We start from the raw sequence: 18,247 nt of genomic DNA on the forward strand, positions 1-18,247 counted from the left end.
CTTTCCACTGTTAAACAAATGCAGCATAAACAAATGTAACACACCTTTATATAGTTAAAGTAATATTCCACAACAGACCCTCCCTGTGTAATGAATCAAACTGTGTGACCCTTGACTTGAACTCTGTCAGCATTCCTTTGTGGTTGAAATATTGTGTACCCCAATAACTTATCTAGGAGTCAGAGAACAGAACAGCCACTATATTAAACATAGAGGTCAGGCAGTGGCAGCACGAACCTTCTGGAGGCAGAGATCCATCTGGCTCTCTGTGAGTTCAAGGCCACACTAGAAACAGCCAGGCTGCTTGGGGTGATAGAACAGCTGTAGCAGAGAGAAATTTAGGAGAAACCATAAAGCAATTTTTTGGCAAACTTCTATAAATGAACAAAGACAATAATTAAAAATATGAATAAATGACATTCTCTTGGAAGGTTTAGTAGACACAGATGCAGATGTTACCATTATTGCACCAGAATTTTGGCATCCAAATTGGCCTCTTCGGGAAGTAAATGTGTAAGGATTCTGTCCTTAATTATGTCACCAGCCTGCAATGGCGTCCCAGCCCAAAAAGTAGGCATGCCCTCTGTGTGTTCTCTCTTTCCGATCTCTTTCCTTCTGTACTCCCCCCTCTTCAAGTCCCTCTCTCTTCCCTCTCCCCCTCTCTCCCAATAAAGCTTTAGAAAGTTAACTATGGTGTACAGACTCTTTTATCTAGCATTCTCCTCTGTCAGCATGGCCACCGCAGGCATCAGCCAGCCATGAGCACTGCCACTTAACCAACAAAATGTTCAGCTGTTAGGGATTAGAACATTATCTCAAATGAAACAGAGTGCAAGATGGCTTGAATGTATAGGTCCAGAAGGACAGAGAGGAAAATTAAAGCCATATGTGACTAATATAGCTATGAACGTACGGGGCTGTGATCTTTTACAACAATGGAATACTCAGATTAACATTCCTCTAACCTCAAAAACAAACCATAAACTAACACATTTATGAGAGAAATATTAGGAGGTATTATTATAAAGAACAGTCACCAGCCATCCAGATTGTACAAGAACAAGGTACAACAACTGCTGATCTTTCAAAGACACCAACTGCTCTACCTTTAAAATGGTTAACAGACAAGTCTGTATGCATTCAGCAATGGCCTTTAACAACAAAGAAACTGCAGGCTTTAGAAGAACAGGTACAAGAGCAGTTAAATTCTCAGCATATTGAAGAATCAACCAGCCCTTGGAATTCTCCTGTATTTGTTATTAAAAAGAAATCTGGTAAATGGAGAATGGTAACAGACCTAAGAGCAATTAATGAAGTAATTCAGCCAATGGGCTCTCTACAATCTGGAATTCCTTTGCCTACTTTGTTACCTAAAGGATGGCCTCTTACAGTTATCAATTTAAGAGACTGTTTCTTTTCAATACTGTTAAAAGAAAAGGACAGAGAAAGATTTCCCTTCATGGTGCCTACTAATAATAATTCTCAGCCAGTTAAGAGATATTAATGGAGGATTCTCCCACAGGGAATGTTAAATAGCCCAACCCTGTGCCAATATTATGTATGACAGCTATTGAAAGTAATATGTAAACAATTTCCTAAATCCATAATTTATCATTACATGGACCATATTTTACTAGCTGATTCAAATGCAGATACTTTAGAAAGATGTTTTTGAAGAAGTAAAGAAAATTTTGCCTTCTTGGGGATTACAAATTGCTCCTGAAAAGATACAAAGAGGAGATTCTATTAATTACTTAGGATATAAAATAGGTCTACAAAAAATTAGACCTCAAAAGGTGCAAATTAGGAGAGATTGATTACAGAATCTTAATGACTTTCAAAGATTACTCAGAGACATTTCCCATCTATGAACTGTTTTGGGGATGAAAAATGATGAAGTGTAAAATTTGTTCAAAACCACACAGATACACATAAATAAATAAATAGTCTTATAGCTTCATCTACAAAATGAATTTTTTGGCCAGGTGGTGGTGGCGCATGCCTTTAATCCCAGCACTCAGGAGGCAAGGGCAGGTGGATCTCTGTGAGTTCAAGGCTGGCCTGGTCTACAAAGCAAGTTCCAGGAAAGACACAAAGCTGCACTGAGAAACCCTGTCTTGAAAAACCAAAAAAAAAACAAAAAAAAAATGAATTTTTTGTGTGGGCTGTTTTCAAGACAGGGTTTCTTTATGTAGCCTTGGCTATTCTGGAACTAGCTCTATAGATAAGGCTAGTCTCAAATTCACAGAGATCCACCTGCCTCTGCCTCCTGAGTGCATGCACCACCACCACTTGGCTACAAAAGGAAATTTTTAAGAGAAATAATAAACTAGTTCTCTCTCTCTCCCTCTCTTTTTTACTTAATAATAATTTATAACATTTATTTGTGTATGTGTATGTTTGTGTGTATGTGTGAGTGTGTGTGCACAGGCGTGCACAAGTGTCACAGCTTTTGGAAATCTGTTCTCTTCTTCTACCATGTTGGGCCCTAGGATGAAACTTTGGCTGTAAGGCTTGGCAGCAGGCACCTTTACCCACTAACTGTCTTGCCAGCCATTTAACAGAATGTAAAATGTTTACTTAATCTTTCAGCTTGCTTATAAATCGTATCCTTTGAACATTGTACTTCAGTCACAAAATCAGTCCTGAAGTGCTTGCATGAGGCCCTGGGTTAGCTCCCTAGTACCAAAACACTAAAAGCCACAACATCAGCCAGACCCAGTAGTATGTTCCTGTAGTTCTAGCTACTTAGGAAGTTGAGATAGGAGCAGGATGGGTTCAAGGCTTGTCTGGGAAACTTAGCAAGACCCTGTCCAAAAATAATAATGATAAAAAGGGCTGGTGATATAGCTCTGTGATAAAATATTTGCCCAGCATGTGTAAGGCCTGCCATAGCAAGGAAAGAAGACACTTCTTACCCCTCCCATTGCTTTAAATCTACCAAGTTCCCTATTTTCCTTAATAAACCCTCCCTCCTCCATGCTGTGGATTATGCTCATTGTTAACAACAAAGCTGATTGGCTGATAGCTGAGCTAGAAGAGATTGAACAATGGAGCCAGACTAGGAGAATTCTGGGAAGAGGAAGGGTGGAGTTGCCGGCAAATGCAGAGAAGCAAGATGGGAATGTACTGAGAAAAGGTCCCAAGCCATCTAGCTAAACATAGATAAGAATTATGGCCAGGTGGTGGCGGCGGCAGTGCACGCCTTTAATCCCAGCACTCAGGAGACAGAGCCAGGTGGATCTCTGTGAGTTCGGGCCAGCCTGGGCTACCAAGTGAGTTCCAGGAAAGGCACAAAGCTACACAGAGAAACCCTGTCTCAACCCCCCCCAAACAAATTATGGGTTAATTTAAGTGTAAGAGCTAGTTGGTAATAAGCCTGAGCTATTAGCCAAGCATTTATAATTCATATTCAGTCTCTGAGTCAGTTATTTGGGAACAGGCAGATGGGACAGAAAATATCTGTTTACAAAACCCTTTCTTCAATCTAACTCATCCCAGTATTTTTCAGTACAGTGTAAGCCAAGATCCTGACTTCACCTGGGTAGAGGTCTTGTTAATCCTGAAATTCACTGGAGAAAAACCAGTTCCACCATGTTGGCCAAATTAAAACAAGCATTAAAATGTTAAATACTGATCAAGATGAATAATGGTCAGGACTTTCACTTGGAAACTTTCCAGGTGAGTGGCCTGAAAACAATGTTGGCAAGGCTTATATGTACAAAACCTATAGGCCACTGTACTTTCCCATGAGGCTTTGCTGTTATTTTATTTTATTTTTTGTTTCAAGAACTATAATTCAGGTTGGGGATTTAGCTAAAAACAAAAAAACAAAACAAACAAACAAGCAAAAAAACATAATTCCCAGAATCCCAGGAAGTTACCTGGTCCTTGGGCAGGTGTGGCTTATAGGTTAACTTCAGGTTTCACAGTCTCTGAGAGAACTCAGGCTACACAACAGGCAAGGCAGAGCTGTATCTCCTGCAGTCTGACAAGATCTCTAAGGCTGAAAAAGAAAACCAAATCATGGAATAGTGGTTTATGCCTGAGTATGCTGAGTCAGGAGGATTGTCAGGACTGTCTGTTTATTGTCTGTCTGTCTGTTTTAAGACACTATTTCTCCTCTTTTATGTAGTTCTGGCTGTCCTGAAACTCACATTGCTGACCAAGCTTCTCTGAACTCACAAAGATTCTCCTACCTCTGCCGCCTGAGGACTTAAGGCCTGTGCCACCACACCCAACTCAATGGCAACTCTTTTTTTGTTTGTTTGGGTGTTTGGTTGGGTTTTTTGTTGTTGTTGTTTTCGAGACAAGGTTTCTCTGTGTAACCCTGGCTGTCCTGGAATTGGTGCTGTAGACCAGGCTGGCCTCGAACTCACAGAGATCCGCCTGTCTCTGCCTCCCGAGTGCTGGGATTAAAGGCATGTGCACCACCATTGCCTGGCTGGCGAGTCTTCAATAAAACATAAAAACATGTCTGGCAATGTGTAAAACTATGCTTACCACACGTGAATCCTGAGTTCCACATCATATAGTCCTTTAAAGAAGAGAAGGGAAGGGGAGAGGGGAGGAGAAGTGGGAGAGGAAAGAAAAAAGAAAACCACCAACTCTCTCCCTTTCCTGAGCTGAATCCCCGCCTCCAGCTTTGAACCCAGAAATTACAATTCCGGTAGTGCCCTGGAAAACACGCGATTAGCCGCCACTAGAACTACATCTCCCGGCGTGCTTTGGTCTTCGCGTAACTTGCTGAGAGAACTACACTTCCCGGCAGGCCACGGGAGGAAGGGTGTCTGAGAGCCGGGAAGCGGCTCTGAGCTGCTCCGGAATTCCCAGAGTCAGGTAGCACTTTGAGGAGGATGGCGCTGTCGCGGGGAGCCAGCGCCCCGGACCCCGACGATGTCCGGCCTCTCAAGCCGTGTCTGCTGCGCCGCAACCACAGCCGCGATCAGCACGGCGTGGCGGCCTCCTCCCTCGCGGAGCTGAGGAGCAAAGGTTGGCTGCTGAGGGGACCGGGACGGGTCGGGAAGGTGATCCGGACCGAGCCTGGGGACTGCAGCGGCCCCCGCGGGGCCAGTGATTGACAGGTTTTTGGCGCTTTCTTTGGTCTCCCGTGAGAGGCTCTGTGCAGATCCAGGCTCACTGGCCTGATTTGGGACCACACGGAGTCTAGCGTGTTCTGTCTCCTCCGGCTCCCAGAGGCGGTTCCCTGGTGGGGTGGGGATGGGAGTCCACACAAGGAACGCGAGCTGACCCAGGTTCTGAGCCCGACTGACTATGCAGCTCGACCTTGCACTTCTCTTGGGACCCTTAGTTTTTCAGCAGCGTACTGGGTGCAATCCCAGCCTTGCCTCAAAGGATTGTTGGAGCTCTCAAATGAGATGGTATGGTCAAATTATTTACAAGCATTATTATCCCGTAGCAACAAATTATGTACCCAAAGAAGTTCTGCAGGTCTTCATGTAAGCGAGCACCGGGCCTGTAGACAGAGTGTGTGCTAGGTGTGAGCGCTTCCTGAGAGCCAGGAGCAGGGTGTGATTTGGTGACAGGGATTCAGTGCTTGCATTTCACCCTGGCACTGGGTTACTTCAATTTTAGTGCCACTCAGTTGCATTGGCTGGGTGTCCTTGGCAGAGAGGCCATGTTCTCTGCAGATGAGCCTAAAGGAGACTACTGGCTGTCCTATTTTGGGTGATGACAGCATTGAGGAAAGCCTCTTGCCTGGCAGTAATAAAAATGAAAAGCTTCAGAGACAAGCTTCTGCCGCTGTTGTATTTTCCTTTAGTTAGAACGGCTGCAAAGGAAGATATCGACGAAGAAAAGAAAGCACTTTTCTTTTTGTCTTTTTTCTGACATTTGATATGTAGAATTTAAGAGGACCTCTAAATAAGTGAGTAAGAGACAGCATAATTGTCCACAGGTGATTAGGCCAGGTTCTGGTTGGGCGCTCATTTAGGTTGGCTTAAATGGCTCCTATGTCAGGGTGCAGAGTAGCTGTGGGAAACATTTCCAGGAGCCACTCTGGGTTTAAATCTCAGTTTGGGGTGCTGGAAAGATGGATCAGCTGTTAAAATCACTGGCTGCTCTTGCAGAGAATCTGAGTTCAGTTCTAGGCACCCACGTGACAGTTCCCAACCATCAGTAACTCCTGTTCCAGGGCATCCAACGCCCTCTTCTGGCCTCCTTGAGCACAAGACATGAATGTGGTCCCCCACACACACACATTCAGAAAAAAACATTCATACGTATAAAAATCTAAAAAATAAACATAAATCTCAACTGTGCTACTTACTGTGGGATTTTGAATAGCTTACTTACTCTAGCTGAGCTTGGGTTCATTGTCTGTAAATCGGGACTAATAATAGTAACTCCCTTACAGGATTAGTAGTTTACCTGAAAAGCAGTTAGAACAGTACCAGGCATATGATAAATGTTATGTTCCATTAGTGCTCAGAGTTATGATTATGATTTATCTACTGTTGTGTCCCAGCGTTGCTAGTTAGCTCTTGGGGGCATACATGAGAGTACTAAAAGGGATGTAATTTCTTCAAGATGTTTGTCACCTGCCAAACATTTTATTCTTCTCAGCTTGCGAAATACTGGCCATTGATAAGTCCCTGACACCAATCACCTTAGTCCTGGCAGAGGACGGTACAATAGTGGACGATGATGACTACTTCCTTTGTCTGCCTTCCAATACCAAGTTTGTGGCGTTGGCCAGTAATGAGAAGTGGACATACAACAATTCTGGTAAGAACTTTAGGCTGAACAGCCAATATATGTCACCATTTGGCTGCACAGACGAGCAGTTGCTGTTGGTTTGGCTGCCTAAGTACGGCAGATATTACCTGAGCCCCTCTGTGTGCCGGCACAGTGCTGAGGGATGTGGATGAGTGAGACATCTCACCCAGACCCACAGCAACTGAATCCCAGCATGTCAGTGAAATTGGGGCTGTGAATCATGGCTCTGTCATTTCCAGCCAGGTGGGCAAATTACACAGCTTGCCAGGTCCTCATTGAAATGATACAGCATCTGTCCAAGGCACCATATTAGTGATTGCTCTTATCTGGCACACAGTAAGGTTTTAGTAGAGGTTAATGATGCCATCATCATCCTTGCATATTCAGATTAACACTCATCAAAGAGCTAGAGAAGTGTCTTTGAAAAAGACCATTGCTACTCCATTGAGGAAATCACCCTTCAGCCATGGCTTTACCATTGTGCTTGCTCTCCCAGTTAAGGAAGGAATCAGCCCTACCCCTCGCCACCCCCAGAAGTGCTGGTCAGAGTGAGTATTTTCAACACAGCCAAGCATGGTGGCAGGCACCTGTGATCCCAGAACCTAGGAGGCAGAGGCAGGAGGATCAGAAGTCGTAGGCTAACCTCAACTACAGAATGAGTTCAAGCCTAGCTTGGGCTACATGACACCTTAGCTCCCCACTTCCCCAAAAAAGAACACAGCCAAGCACAAAGACTAATCAAAGAGAGCTGTGGTGGGACCTTTGGCCCATGTGTACCTTAGGGCTAAGTGGCTGCTGCTTCCTTTTTTCCTTTTGGCTGACTCTGTAGATCAGGCTAGCCCCAGACTTGCTGCAGTAAAAAATGTTAGCCACCAGACTTAGTGCAAATTGCTTCTCTCCGGAGAATACAGTGCAGTTTCCCACAGAAATAGGGCGTGGGACACAGAAGACAGAAGAGAGAATGGTAAGGCCTGAGGTGGGGCCTCGCTTGCCTGCAAATCCCTGAGGAAAGCTGCATCCCTGTCATTACATCATCCTGAGTGGTCAGGCTGAAGGACGTGCTCTTTCTACATTGTGCTGTGTGTTGGGGTTGAAGGCATAATGGCCCCTGCATTGCTGACCTGGTTGGCATTCTCTCTGTCAGATGGAGGAACAGCCTGGGTTTCCCAAGAGTCCTTCGATGCTGATGAAACAGACAGCGGGCCAGGGGTCAAGTGGAAGAACGTGGCCAGGCAGCTGAAAGAGGATCTGTCCAGCATCATCCTGCTGTCAGAAGAGGACCTCCAAGTAAGTCTCCTCCACAGCCCACAACACTCACCAGCCTTTGCTGGCCTAGTACCTTAGATGCTGTGCCCCCATCTCTCCTGCCACAGGAATTCCAATTTTTTAGTTGTCTGTTGATAACTTAGTTTTCTTTTAATTGTCCATTTATTTTCAGGGTGTGTGTGTGTGTGTGTGTGTGTGTGTGTGTGTGTGTGTGTGTGTATTTGCATGTGGTTTTTTTGGTTTTTGGTTTTTCAAGACAGGGTTTCTCTGTACCTTTGGAACCTGTCCTGGAACTCACTCTGTAGACCAGGCTGATCTCCAACTCACAGAGATCCACCTGTCTCTGCCTCCTGAGTGCTGGGATTAAAGGCGTGTACTACCACCACCCGGCTTTTTTTTATTTTTTGAGACAGGGTTTCTCTGTGTATCCTCGGCTGTCCTGAAACTCACAGAGATCCACCTGTTAGTTTTATGCGGCACAGTGTTATTCTATTCACTACCTACCTCTGCCTTCCGAGTGCTAGGGTTTAAAAGCATACACCACCACTCCCAGCCTTAAATCTTTCAAACATGTTTGTTTGTTTGTTTGTTTGTTTGAACATAGAATCTCACTATGTAGCTCTGGCTGTCCTGGAACTCACTCTATAGATGAGGTTAGCCTCAAACTCACAAAGATCTACCTGCCTCCACCTCCTGACTGCTGGGACTAAAGGTGTGTGCCCCTATACCTGGCTAGGATTTATTTTTATTTATATGTATGTATGTGTCTCTGTGGGTGTCCATAGAAGCTAGAAAACTACATTGGATCTTCTGGAGTTGGAATTAAAGGTGGTTGTGAGCTGACCTGGGTTCTGTGAACCAAACTCCAGTTATCTGAAAAAGCAGTAAGCATACTTAACCACTGAGCCGTTTGGTTTTCTGAGATGGGGTTTCCTGTGTTGGTTTTAAATGTGAGCCTTTACCATGTGAGCAAAGGTCAGAGGCACGACAAAACCCAGTATCAGAGCTTTGTTAGAAATGGGGGGGGGGGGGGGGGGGACGACAAAAGAGAGCGTGGCCAGGCCTGGAGCAGAGACACATGCAGGAGAGGGGGGGCAGAAGAGGAGGGAGCAGTTTGTATCCCGCTTTTTAAGGATTCCCCTGCACATGCGCAGGTGGACTTAAGAAGCCGTGCCATGCATACGCAATCATGCAGCAAAGATGGAAGACCCCTTCCTTAGCTGCTGAACTACGCATGTGCAGTCATATAGTTGGAGTGGCAGAATCCTAACATCTTGTAGCCCGGGCTGGCTCCTCCTGCTGTGATAACAAGCCCGCACCACCCCTGTTGTTGTTTTCTGAGCTGGTTTATTTAGTGCTCGGGATTGAGCATGCTCAGTACTATTCTACCACGAGCTTCCCTTCTCACCATCCACCCTCAATAGTTCTTAATTTGTAAGCAAGTCCTACAACTAAGACCTTCATTTTATGAGTCTCCTCTAAAGTCGTCTTTTTCCAAATCTGTTATTTTATTTTATGTGCATGGGTGTTTTGTCTGCATGTGTGTCTATGCACCATTTGCATGCCTGATGCCCTTGGGTACCTGAAAGTGTCCCATCCCCTAGAACGAGAATTGTGAACAGCTGCCATCTGCAGGTCTGCCTAGAAACCCATCTTGGGTCTTTTGGATCAGCAAGTGCTCCTTGCCTCTGAACTGTCTCCAATCGCTTATCTACATTCAGTATGCAGTAGACTCCTGAGTGGACCTTTTCAAATGTAAATGCCCAGGCCCCACCCTAGACCTATTCAAGTGAATACACAGAGTGGTATGCAGGGATGGTGGGAACTACTGTGTAAATTGGAGATGATAAATAGGTTCCTTTCTGGTAACTTTTTAAACTTACATGCTTATTTTGAATAAGTAAGATAAATACATCTACACAGTTCAAAATTCAAAAGGAATAAAAAGATAAACTGGTGTGGTGCACGCCTTTAATCACTCAGGAGACAGAGGCAGGGAGATCTCTGTGAGTTTGAGGCCAGCCTGTACTACAGAGTGAGTTCCAGGACAGCTAGGGCTACATAGTGAGACCCTGTCTGGGAAAAAACATAATAATAAAAAGATAATGTCCTAGGTGAATGCACCCCTGCTGACTAGATCAGCAAATTGTGGAGAATGTGTCCATAAAAAGGGTGGAATCTCGACAATTGGAAACCTGGAGCTCCACCTGGGGCCTGGCTGAGGATCTCTGCATCCACTTCCATCAGTTATTGGATGAGAGTTCCAGCACGACAGTTAGGGTGTTTGGCCATCTGATCACCAGACTAGGTCAGATCAGGCTTTCTCTCAACCATTGCCAGTCTACAGAGGATGTATCATTGTGGATTTCTGGGGACCTCTCCAGCACTCTGCCTATTCCTGTTCTCATGTGGTCATCATTTATCGTGGTCTGTTATTCCTTGTTCTCCCTTTCTGTTCTTGATCCAGCTGGGATCTCCTGCTCCCCTAAGCTCTCTTTCCCTCAAACCTTGCCCTTCATTACTCCCACTGTCATCCAGGTTGTTCATGTAGATCTCATCCATTTCTCTGTCATTGGGCGATCCCTGGAGGAGATGGGAATGGAGGGGAGAGGCTGGGGGGAAGGTGGGGGTGGGGGCGGGAGGGGGGAGGACAGGGGAACCCATGGCTGATGTGTAAAATTAAAACACAAATATAATAAATTTTTAAAAAATGAAAAAAAAAGAAGAAAAAGACTGAAATAGAAAAAAGAAGGAAAACCCTGAAAAGGAAAAAAAAAAGGATGGAATCTCAGGGCTGGGGAGACAGCAAACACAAGGGTGTGAGTTCAGTCCTCAGAAGCCACGTGAAAAAAGCCAGCTGTGACGGTGCACACTTGTAATCTCAGGACTGGAGGGGCAGACAGTGGATCCCTGGAGTTTGATGGCTAGCCAGCCTCACCTGCTGGGTCAGGGAAGGACAGAAAAGGTGGATAGTACTGGAGGAACAATAGCTGAGGCTGTCCTCTGGCCCACGTGCATGTACACACACAAAAAGGAGTGGTCTTACAGCACAGTACGACACCAATGATCTTTTTTAAATTTTGGTTGTGTGTGTGTGTGAGATGGGAGAGACTTGCCTCTCATGGGCATGTGTGTGGAAGGAGGAGAATGACTTAGTGGAGTCAGTTCTCCCCTTCCACCGTTATGTAGGCCCCAGGAATTGAACTCAGTCCTCAGATGTGTGCAGCTAGCACTCCATCCTCTGAACCATCTTGCCAGCCCAACATCAGTGAATCTTAAAAGCACTGTAGTGAGGGAAAGAAGCCAGACAATAGACCATATCATTTATGAGTGCATCATCTACAAGTTTTGTTTGTTTACTTATTCTGGTTGTTTTCTTTGGCACAAGTCTTGCTCTGAAGGCCTGGCTGGCCTTGATCTTTTTACATAGCTCAGGTTGGCCTCAAACTTGCAGTAAGCAATCTTGCAGTTTCTGCCACCCAAGTGCTGGATCTTCAGGTGTCCATCACCACATCTGGTGCTGTGATTACATTTACACGAATTTGCTAGCCTTTGCAATACTATGGAGATTAAAAAGTAGATTAAGCTGAGCATGGTAGTACTAGCCTTATACCCCAGTACTTGGGAGACGGGGACAAAAGGATCATGAGTGTGTGGCCAGCCTGGGCTACATAGTAAGACCCTGACTTAAAAACAAATAAACAAGCTAGGCAGGGGTGGTGCTCACTTTGAATCCCTGCACTCGTGAGGTAGAGGAAGGCGGATCTCTGAGTTCCAGGACAGCCAGGGCTCCACAGAGATGGAGTGGGGAAAATAGTCTAAGATGGGCTATCGTGGTGAGATATGCTAAAACTCCCCACATGGAAGATTCATATGGACACTCTGGAAAAGCCTGCGCCCTCCACAGTCACCTTTTCCCTCTCTGAGACCATTGATCTGCCTGTTTCCCACTCCAAGATATTTCGCCTACAGACAAGTATGCATATGTTTTCTCTTCTTTTTTTAATGTATACAGTTATATCAACTTTTTATTATTTATTTATTTTTATTATTTTTAAAATTATATGTATATGTATGTTGGTGCAGGTTCCTTCAGAGGCATTGAATCCCCTGGAGCTGAGGTTTCCCATATAAGTGATGGGAACTGGACTCAGGTCCTCTAGAAGGTCTACATGGTCTCACTGCTGAGCCATCTCTCCAATCCTGCTCTCCTGTGCATACTTACGTGGAGTCCAGAGGTCCATATGGGGTATCTTCAGCCATTTTGCAGAGTTGCTTATCTATAAAATAAATTTGGAGTGTAATTGCTCAATTAAAGAGTATGCCCATTTAAAACGTTGGCAGGTTCCCAAGAGATAACACACTGAAAGCCTCAGATCAAGACAGCGTGCATGGGGGTGTAGGGGCCAGTGTTCTGGACAGAGAGGAGGCAGGAACCTTTTCAGTTTTCTTCTGGGTGTGACTGAGTGCCTATGCACGGGTGAGTGCAGGTGCCCACAGAGGCCATCAGAGTCAGGCCCCCTGGTGCTGGAGTTCCAGGAGATGGTAAGCTGTCTGCTGTAGATGCTAGGAATGAAACTTGAATTATCTGCAAGAGCAATGTGCACTCTACCTCTGAGCCATCTCTCCAGCCCTTTTGTTGTTGTTGTTGTTGTTGTTTTTGTTTTTCAAGACAGGGTTTCTCTGTAGCTTTGCGCCTATCCTGGACTCGCTTTGGAGACCAGGCTGGCCTCGAACTCACAGAGATCCGCCTGCCTCCACCTCTCAAGTGCTGGGATTAAAGGCGTGCACCACCACCGCCTGGCGCCCTTTCATTTTTATCAATTTACTTATTTTATTTTTTTAAGAATCCAAGGGTAGGAGCTGGAGCAGTGGCTCAGAGGTTAAGAGCACTGGCTGCTCTTAAAGAGGACCTGAGTTCAATTTCCAGCAACCATATAATGGCTCACAACCATCTATAATGAAATCTGGTGCCCTCTTCTAGCATGCAGGTAGAACACTGTATCCATAATAAATAAATCTTTAAAAAGAAAAAAGAATCAAAGGGTAGAAGGCATGGTAGCTCATGTCTGGAACCCTAGCACTTGGGAGCTAAGAAGGAAGGATTACCAAACAGCTCTGTTTGGACTACAGAGCTTCCAGGCTATCCTGAGGTACAGTGGGAGATGTTTCCAGAACAGTGGGCTGGGGATATAGCGCACTTGGTAGAGTCTTGCCTGGCATGTATGAAGCCCTGGCTGTAAATGACTGTTGCAACCCTGGGGGAAAGGTATCCTGACTATTCAGGGAATCAGGCTGTACCTTGAGCTGCTGGGACAGCTCAGCTCTGGAGGGAGTCAGGCTATACCTGGAACTGGGGTGTGGTGGGGGAAGGTCTCCCCACAGGATATAGCAATCTGATTTCAGAACCAAACTATGTTTCTTTCACTGGCTTTTCTTAGCTTTTTGGCACTAATTCTAAGGCCAGGGCATATTTCTTCCATTGGCTCTGATTCCAGGGTTTGTCAAGGCATGTTTTTTTGGTTCTGGGTTCAGGGATAAAGTGTATCTTTCTCTGGCTCAGGTCCCAGATCTAGGCTGTGCTTCTTTCACTGGTTTCAGGCTCCAGGGTCAGGGTCATTTTCTTTAGCTGGCCCCTTTCCCTACACTGGCTTTCCGTCCCCACAGCTTATAAACTGTCGGTGTGTGTAAAGCTATAATCTCTGTACTATGAGTTGGAGGAAGGAGGATCAGAAGTTCAAATTCATCCTCAGCTACAAATCAAGTTGGGTCTACAAGAGTCTCAAAGAGACAAAAAGGAGTTTCTGAGGCTGCTACCTAAGAATAAAGGAGAAATGTGGCCTTCAAGAGGACTGGGCCATGTAGGTAATGGGAATGCCATTCCCTCATTCCTATTACTCAAGAGATGTGAACTCTTTTTATGACGTTTCTTTTTTCTTCTCTTTTCTTTTTTCTTATTCTATTTAATTGTATTTATTTATTCATTTATTTATTTTGAGGCAGGGTCTCACTATGTAGCCCTGTCTACTCGAGAACTTGTTATATACATCAAACTGGCCTGTCTCTGCTTTCCCTTACTGGGATTAAGGCATGTTTCTGTGTTGGATTTTTTTTTTTTTTTTTGGTAAGATTTAACTTTATGTGGTATATGTGTGTGCTAGGAGGGAAGGTGGTATGTGCACATGAGTACAGGTGCTGGTAGAGGCCAGAAATATGGCCTCCTGAAGCTGGACTCACAAGAAGTTGTGAGCCACCCAGCATGTGTGCTGAGAACTGAACTCAGGCCCTCTGCAAGATTAGTACATACTCTTAAGTGCTGAGCCATCTCTCCAGCCCATGTAGTTGAATTTCTAAATAGAAGCTTGTTTGTTTGAGACAGTTTCTCTGTATAGCCCTAGCTGTCCTGGAACTAATTGTGTGGACCAGGCTGTCCTTGAACTCACAGAGATCCAACTGCCTCTACCTCTCGAGTGCTGGGATTAAAGGCATGCATCATCACTACCCAGCCCTTAATTTAAAAAAAAAAAAAAAAGATTTATTTATTTATTTATTTATTTATTTATTTATTTATTTATTATGTATGCAGCATGTATGACTGCAGGCCGCGCTAGATCTCATTACAGATGGTTATGAGTCACCATGTGGTTGCTGGAAATTGAACTCAGGACCTCTGGAAGAACAGCCAGTGCTCTTAACCGCTGAGCCATCTCTCCAGCCCTTAATTTTGTTTTTATTGAGACACCAATACATGATTTTCCCTGTTTTTACACTAGCATTTTGGAAATGTCAAGTGTTTTTCTCTTAAAGTGACTTGAGGGCTTGAGAGATGGCTCAGAGGTTAAGAGCACTGGCTGTTCTTCTAGAGGTCCTGAGTTCAATTCCCAGCAACCACATGGTGGTTCACAACCATCTGTAATGAGATCTGGTGCCCTTCTGGCCTGCAGGCGTATATGTAGGCAGAATACTGCATACGTAATAAACCTTTTAAAAAAAAAAAAAAGTGACTTGAGAAAAAGATGAAATGTTCTGAAATGGATGTGTGTGAGAGCTGCCACCTCCCTTGAGGTTTCTCAGAGCCTTTGCTTGACTGCCAGGTACTCATCGACATCCCATGTTCAGAGCTGGCTCAGGAACTTTGCCAAAGCTGTGCCACTGTCCAAGGGCTCCAGAACACACTCCAGCAGGTGCTTGACCAGAGAGAGGAGGCCCGCCAGTCCAAGCAGCTCCTGGAACTCTATCTCCGGGCCTTGGACAAGGAAGGCAACATCTTGTCCAACCAGGAAGGTAGGACTCAGCTACTCTGGGAGCATCCTGAGGGTGGGGGGCCTTGTTTGCAGAGATTCCCCCCAGAAATGCGGCTTCTCTCTTCCTGATGGTTGCCTGCTTGGCTGACTGGTTTCATGGCCTGCTGCTCTTCTCTCGTCTACTTTGCAGAGTCCAAAGCTGCCCTCGCTGAAGACTTGGATGCGGTTGACACGGGCATCAGCAAAGAGATGGCTTCTGAGACGGCACTTACAAGCCAAATCCTTACTGCACTGAAGGAGAGGACTGCTCCAGAGCTGAGTTTATCTAGTCAGGATTTGGAGGTGGGCGATAACTAGGGGCCCTGAACTGCAGAGAATGACTTTCCCTGGAAGTATACTTTGAAGGTGCAGAGGCATGTGTGTGGTTTCTTTGACCTCTGCAGGCTGACCCACAGCTGCCAATTTGCCTTTTAACACAGCCAGAGCATTTGCAGACATCTTACTTAATCTAAATCTAAGTGGCTTTTTTTTTTTTTTTTTTTTTAGTTTTTCAAGACAGGGTTTCTCTGTGTAGCCTTGGCTGTCCTGGAACTTGCTCTGTAGACTAGGCTACCCTTGAACTCATATCCACCTACCTCTGCCTCAATAGTGCTGGGATTAAAGGTGCCACCACTACCCAGATCCAAGTGGCTTTTAAAAGAAAAGGGATCATCAGAAAAGAGATTCTCAGGTCGTCAAACATTAGTCTCCAAGCCTCTGAGGTGGCTTCAAGGTATAGAGTCCCTAAGTAATCCGAGGCCAGTACAGTAGCACAAGAAGGCCAACTTAGGGCTGGGGGAAGAGCAGCACTTGACCAGCATTCCTCAGGCCTTGGGTTTGGTCCTCAGCACCAGGGGAAAGAAGGCAGGCCCGTGGGCCCTCTTGTGCTGGCTGTCTTTAGAGTGAGGATTAGTGGCTGGACAAGGGACCCCTGGGGTGGGCATTCTCCACCCTTTGCTCTTGGCCCTCCCAAGTACTTCCCACTCTAGAAGGAAGAGGTTAGATTAACCTGAGCTTGGTTGGCTCTCCTGTGGGCCTGAGTGCTCATGTGCTAGGAAAGGCACATCACAGTGCATTCCAGGCCAGCCTGGGCCGCAGTGCAGGGCTGTCTCTAAAAAGAAGAGAGGAAGCGCAAGAGCGCAGGCGAGGGCACAGGAGCTGTGGTCTCAGTGGTTCTTCTTCCTGCCACAGCTGGTCTCCAGGGAGGACCCCAAAGCCCTGGCTGTGGCTTTGAGCTGGGACATAAAGAAGGCAGAAGCAGTCCAGCAGGCCTGCACCGCGGAGCTCGCCCTGCGCCTGCAGCAAATGCAGAGCTTGCATTCACTCAGGAATCTTTCGGTGAGGAAGAATCCACTGCCTGGGGAACAGCAGAGTCCCAAACGAGCCAGAGAAGACCCCAGTAGCTCCGCCGGAAGCATGCTTTGCTGAGGAGAACGCTGGGTTTTGTTGTCAGTAAACGACTCCCCTTATCATTTTACCGCTTACATTCTGCTCTGCCTCCTGCCTTCCAGAATGTCCTTCTAGCAGAAGTGGCTTATACCCCTCCAGAAAAGCTGTTTCAGTCTGTACACATGCCTTCTACCTCCTTTACATGTACTTAGAGTCTCATTTTTGTTTCTTGTATGAGTGTTTGCCTGAATGTATGTCTGTGTACCACATGTGTGCCTCAAGGCCACGGAGGCCAGAAGCGGGTGTCAGATCCCCGGAACTGGAGTTACAGACTCAGGGTACTCTGGAAGAGTCGCCACTGCTCTTAGCCACTGAGCCATCTCTCCAGCTCCCAGAATACACTTAGTGGCCTTAGGTTCCAAGTGGAAGTACTTGTCAAAGACTATGAAAATTTGTCATACTTTGGACTCAATGTCCTTATTCTACAACTTGTACAGTAGACTTTTGGATGCAGATAATGGGAAAGAAAGGGCTAACAGCGGTGATCGTGGCCATGAGCTTACTTCCGGAGTTAATGAATATGGTTCTTTGTTTAAAGGCATATACTGAATTTGCAGACCCCAGGGACATGGAGTCTCCTCCACCATTTCTAACATCTGACTCTGCTGGGAAGCTGTTGCCACTGTGAAACTCGGTTCTGATTTCTAATATGCTTTGCCAGCAGGGGGTAGCAAGTGTCATTAAGTGATTCTCACGCTCTGTGGCTCCGGTTCTCAGTGTGAAGCAGAGCACTTCGGGCTTCTCCCTCCCATATCTGCTCAGACTTCTGCAATCTACAGTGCTGTCTGCTTTCAGGGAAAGGATGCTCACTTACGGGTCATTCGACCTAACGTATGCTGAGACGAAAGCAGTGCTGTGGAGAGATGCATGCCCACTTACTTCTCACTGTGTGCGTAGGTCTTGGATGCTGGGGATTGAACTAGGGCCTCATACATGCTGAGCACATGCCCCCTAACGAACCACTCCCCATTAGCCAGTTTAAACAAAGCAATGTAGCATTAAGTCTTGGGGTGAAGGTGGGGTGCAGAAAACAGATAAAGAGAATTGTTTCCTTGCCCAAAGCAGGAGTCATGTCGGTCAGCAGCTTTTACATCTCATAGTGTCTTCCACATCAGTTCCTGTGTCAGGGCGTTTGTGATGCTGCTCAGTCCTTAAATAAAGCCACCTCTGGTGATGCCTCTCAGTCCCTACCATTACTTGTTCAGGAACACTAATCCCGTCTGAGTGTAATAGTACACAAATACAAAGGGAAATGCCTTCCAATAAAACAGTGCATGTGCTGCTGTCCCTATGTGACCAACACACAGCGAAGCTGTCAGGTCACTGGATTACCTTGGATTTGACAGCAGCAGGCTGGCAGAGTGAGTTGGCTGTCAGCTCTAACAGCATGGCAGCATTGTCCTGGCAGTGAGATTCCCCAATGAAGTTCTGAACAGAATCACATCTGTCCTTGGATTACATGTTTAGATGTATATGTTCCTAGAAATCAAGTTACATTAAAACTAACAATA

The 18,247-nt window shown here is 45.7% G+C and overlaps 1 protein-coding gene across 1 annotated transcript; it reads left to right on the plus strand.

The window, feature by feature from the left end:
• The first annotated feature begins 4,748 nt into the window (after positions 1-4,748).
• On the plus strand, positions 4,749-16,883 carry Dffa (DNA fragmentation factor subunit alpha). Its single transcript, XM_036179884.1, has 6 exons — positions 4,749-4,992; positions 6,586-6,747; positions 7,883-8,025; positions 15,099-15,288; positions 15,439-15,590; positions 16,479-16,883. Exons 1-6 carry the CDS (start codon positions 4,857-4,859, stop codon positions 16,713-16,715), a joined length of 1,020 nt encoding a protein of 339 aa, XP_036035777.1. The 5' UTR covers positions 4,749-4,856; the 3' UTR covers positions 16,716-16,883.
• The last annotated feature ends 1,364 nt before the right edge of the window (positions 16,884-18,247 follow it).

Source organism: Onychomys torridus, chromosome 2, assembly GCF_903995425.1.
Source record: "Onychomys torridus chromosome 2, mOncTor1.1, whole genome shotgun sequence".
NCBI classification, from domain to species: domain Eukaryota; kingdom Metazoa; phylum Chordata; class Mammalia; order Rodentia; family Cricetidae; genus Onychomys; species Onychomys torridus.

What these genes read in the sequence shown, in the direction of transcription:
- Dffa (XM_036179884.1), top strand. Translation starts at nt 4,857, where the DNA reads ATGGCGCTGTCGCGGGGAGCCAGCGCCCCGGACCCCGACGATGTCCGG. An exon ending in GTGGACATACAACAATTCTG is followed by an intron (nt 6,748 to 7,882) that starts GTAAGAACTTTA and finishes TCTCTCTGTCAG; the next exon opens with ATGGAGGAACAGCCTGGGTT. An exon ending in TATCTAGTCAGGATTTGGAG is followed by an intron (nt 15,591 to 16,478) that starts GTGGGCGATAAC and finishes TTCCTGCCACAG; the next exon opens with CTGGTCTCCAGGGAGGACCC.